The following is a 3794-nucleotide window of genomic DNA, read 5'->3' on the forward strand; positions in this document are numbered from 1 at the left end:
TGCCGGCTCGGTAGCCTTCCGAGAGCACTAGTTAGGCTTTGGCGTTTGTGCTTGTCCTGCGGTGGTTGCTTTCTCTGGCCCTCTTGCGGCCCATCATACTGCGCCGTTTGGTGCTCAGTTTCTTAACCGCTAGAGGGGGTATCTTCTCTTTTGGCATTTTCCTATGGAGCAACAACTAATGCGAGCTTGCGTTGAGTAAGCTGGGTTAGTTGGGTGTAAGGCCCAATGCGTGACTGTTAGTCTAACTGTCTCGCAACGGCTCGTGTCCTCATGGCTGTCATTTATATGCGCGTTTGGCTGGTTAGCTTATCTTTTTTTTGTTGTTCAGCGCGCCTATATTAGTCGGGTATAGCCCGCGCCATGTGCCCATAGATGTACGACCGGCCGTCAAACCTGGCGACAGATAACTTGGCAGGTGGGTGGAACCTACAGTCCAGCCCTCTGCTATGGGATGCATCTCTTCAACATCATACAGAAGCGACAGTTAAAAGAGCATTAGTTATTCATATTGTTCATCATACTTGGTCTCCAGGACATGCATGTCTCATCCTTCCAGAGCAGGCCCACATTGGAACACTCATGCTCCCGTTTACCCTTACCCCTTTCAAGCTTGTACGACAGGTATGATGTCAGTAATATGTGTGGGTCCACCTTGTCAGTATCCCGGACGTGCGGTCAACATTAGCCATAGCACGATTATGTTCGGGGACCTAGCCATCCATCTCCCCACGTGAGAAGCATGGATAGGGTGCGAGGTAGCGCATGATGTGCCAGTGCCTCGCTAGCACTACCATCAGGCCCTGACGCTTGGGGTGCGGCAAGGCCCAGCACGGCCATGGCACAATGGACTCAGCCAATAACAATGCTTCGCCCTCCACCGGTTCGCTCTGTACAATTGGCATTCGCAACTTCTTATCCACCTGCTGCTGTTCATTACGTGCACTGAACCATGCAGCCTTCACGATCACACGCTCCGCTCCATCAGGCCCCCTGTGCTTCAGCAGCCGCTGCACTTTCCCAAAGCACATCTTCATGGTACCCCGGGACCGTCGTAGGAACCAGCTTCCAATTGATAGCCTAGCAATGCCAACAGACACGACTTGGAGCAAGTCAGCAGTTGCATGTAGATCAACTCCAGCGATCCCTGCTTCAGCATAGAATGCTGTTAGCTCCGCAAGCGAGATGACACTTATGTCGCTTAGGGTATATGCTCTCTGTGCCACCCTGCCTTCCTTGATTACGGGTGTGTTGCCGAAGAAATCCTCTGGTGTCCAAAGCGATGCAGGAACATCTGTGTCATCAGCTCCACGGCCCTCATCCTCAGATTCGATGTTCACTTCGGTTTCGATCTGTGGTCGTACACTAACAGTCACCTCTTTGTCCAGGGAGCAAAAGAACATTGCTGATTCCATGTTCGCTTTGTTGTGCGCCCACTTTCCAAGACAACCCCATATTGATTCTGGGTTGAACATGGACGTAGCAAACAAAGGTCCTACAGGTCAAGCATGAACATAGCATCATCAGAAGCTCACATGGCATCATTACATTCAATCATGGACGCTTACCGGCTTCTTCAATGCTGTCAACTAGGTGAATCAAGTTGTGAAGCTTTATGTCGAGGTTTATTGCAGAAAGGTATGCTTCGACGCCACAAATTGCTGACACCACCCGGGTACGTAAGTCTGGCAACATACTCCTACAATGGTGGGGGGGGAGGGGAGCGATGAGGGAGGGGGAGGAGAGGGGGAGGAATGGGGGGTGAGGGTGACAGTGAACGATTGAATGGTACGGAAATGTTGGAAGAAATTTAAGAAATATGTGTATGATGACATTGTCTTAATGGCTAGAACTACTACTTTTGACCCGCCAACGACCCTGAGCTTCCCGTGTTGTACATGACTTGCCCCGGCCTGCCTCGGGAGCAATGGCGGTTAGTGATGCACAGCCTTGAGACGTTGGCCTTTGCAGAGGGCACCTAAGTGATGTGTATGCCTACTAAACTGCCCAACACCGTATAGCGCCAGAGGTGATTGGTTTGCACACGACTGTGATTGTTACCTCATCTGAACCTTATCCCAAAGATCGCAGCACGCGTGTAGCAAGTCCACGTACACCTGCTCAGCTTTGCGTTGAGATAGGCGCATGCATGACACAGCGTACACCCCAACAGGGCCTGCTAGGAGGAAGAATGTATGGGTCTTGGCTTTCTTGTTAGGCGCGGTAAGCCTCTTTAACCTGGAGCCAATCCAGGTTGGGGCGCTGTTAGCGATGCGACTTAGGGCGGCCCTGAAGCGGCTGAGTTCTTCAGAACCTGTACCCATCAGAGAAAAAGCACAACAGGGCACATCACATGGTTCAAAGACTGAACCCTACATGGTTCATAAGTGGAGAGCCCCGCCTCAAGGTAAAGGATGTGGACAGACACTACACCCAAGAACCACGTGGTGGATTACTGCCCCAATACTGCCCCATGACTACATGTGTATCATTCTTTGTCTTTGCATGGCAATTGTTCGGGATGGCTCAAAAATTTACAAGGGATGCGACATACCTGCAACCCCGGCCGTCTTGGTCTGAATGTTGTTGTCAGAGTCGTACTCAACCAAGGTGTCACTCGCATTTGCTGCACGCAAACCTTGGATGCCAAGCACCACCACGTCCTTGATGACACCCCCAATGGTGTGCATCGCGTCGTATTGAATCATTTTGGATGGATCAAAACCTGGCAGGGTGTATAGTGGACACGCTTCCTTGAGCCCCCGGTTTGCTGCGTCAACTTCACTGAAGCTTGGAAGAACAGGAGACGGCAGCGCATACTTCATCTCCACAAAACTGCGGGCGCGTGCTGGCGCCTGCCCGATGTGCCAGGGCCTGCTTGTGTTCCCCAGATGCAAGTTGCGCATGAAGGGACGCAGTTCGTGTGCCAAAGGAAGCCACGGAAAGTGGTTAGGGTAAATGGCCTTGTGTCCTATCATGACCCCCTTGTGCCAGCATTTGAAGCAAGCATTGGGGCTAGGAGAGCCCTTGATTCCAACGTGCTTCTGTAGACCACGGTAATCGGAGATAAGGCCCACTGCTTTCACGTAACACGTGAAGTTGGACTTGGTGTTGTTGTTGTTGTGGTTACAGTATTTCCGCCGCCGACGCGGCGGGTGCCCTCACGAGCCGTGAGGCTCCAGAGCACGCTGTTGACGCTCATCAAAAACCTCAGTAAGGAAAGTAGCGATTTTCCTCGGATTGGTATTAAGAAATACCTTGCGCATATCAGTATCTTCAACGTTAATCAGAAACCTATTACGCAACTCAGTATACGCCTCACACTCCATGAGCACATGATATTCATCCTCAACCTTACCCGACGTACAGACCTGACACGTACGGCACTCTCTCGGCCTATGGTGTCCTTTGTTGACCTCCAAAGGCCAACAACAAAGACGGAATTTGGCAACCATACGCAACTGGTTGACCGGCAAATAAACACGCACATAGCCTGTGGGATCGGAGCCCTCTCTTGCTGGTGAAGGGGAGCCCATCCAGTTATGATACCTGCAAAGCGAAACCCCTTTACCTTGGAACACACGCGGATCACCCCCTTGGCTGAACTGATCCCAGTCACTTAAAAGGAACGCAGATAACCTCTCCAGAACCTCACCCACTCGAATCAACTGAGACGAGTATACATCTACCTTCTGAGAAACGGAGTCACACGCCGGCCACTCATGGCCCAACCAACGCAAAATGATGAGCACTTTAGACGACCAGCAATCCACTTTGAGATCAGACAGAAGAGCCAG

General features: G+C 51.4%; 1 protein-coding gene across 1 annotated transcript; it reads right to left on the minus strand.

Annotated features, from left to right (window-relative positions):
- Positions 1-710: 710 nt before the first annotated feature.
- jtnpA21 (uncharacterized protein) lies at positions 711-3791 on the minus strand (the record flags this gene model as incomplete). The annotated part of the gene is made up of 5 exons (XM_002958531.1): positions 3163-3791; positions 2552-2871; positions 2059-2311; positions 1566-1696; positions 711-1492 (listed from the first exon to the last, which is right to left on the minus strand). Exons 1-5 carry the CDS (start codon positions 3531-3533, stop codon positions 711-713), a joined length of 1857 nt encoding a protein of 618 aa, XP_002958577.1. The 5' UTR covers positions 3534-3791.
- Positions 3792-3794: the final 3 nt, after the last annotated feature.

The sequence above is a fragment of the Volvox carteri genome (genome assembly GCF_000143455.1).
Source record: "Volvox carteri f. nagariensis unplaced genomic scaffold VOLCAscaffold_97, whole genome shotgun sequence".
Taxonomy (NCBI): Eukaryota; Viridiplantae; Chlorophyta; class Chlorophyceae; order Chlamydomonadales; family Volvocaceae; genus Volvox; species Volvox carteri.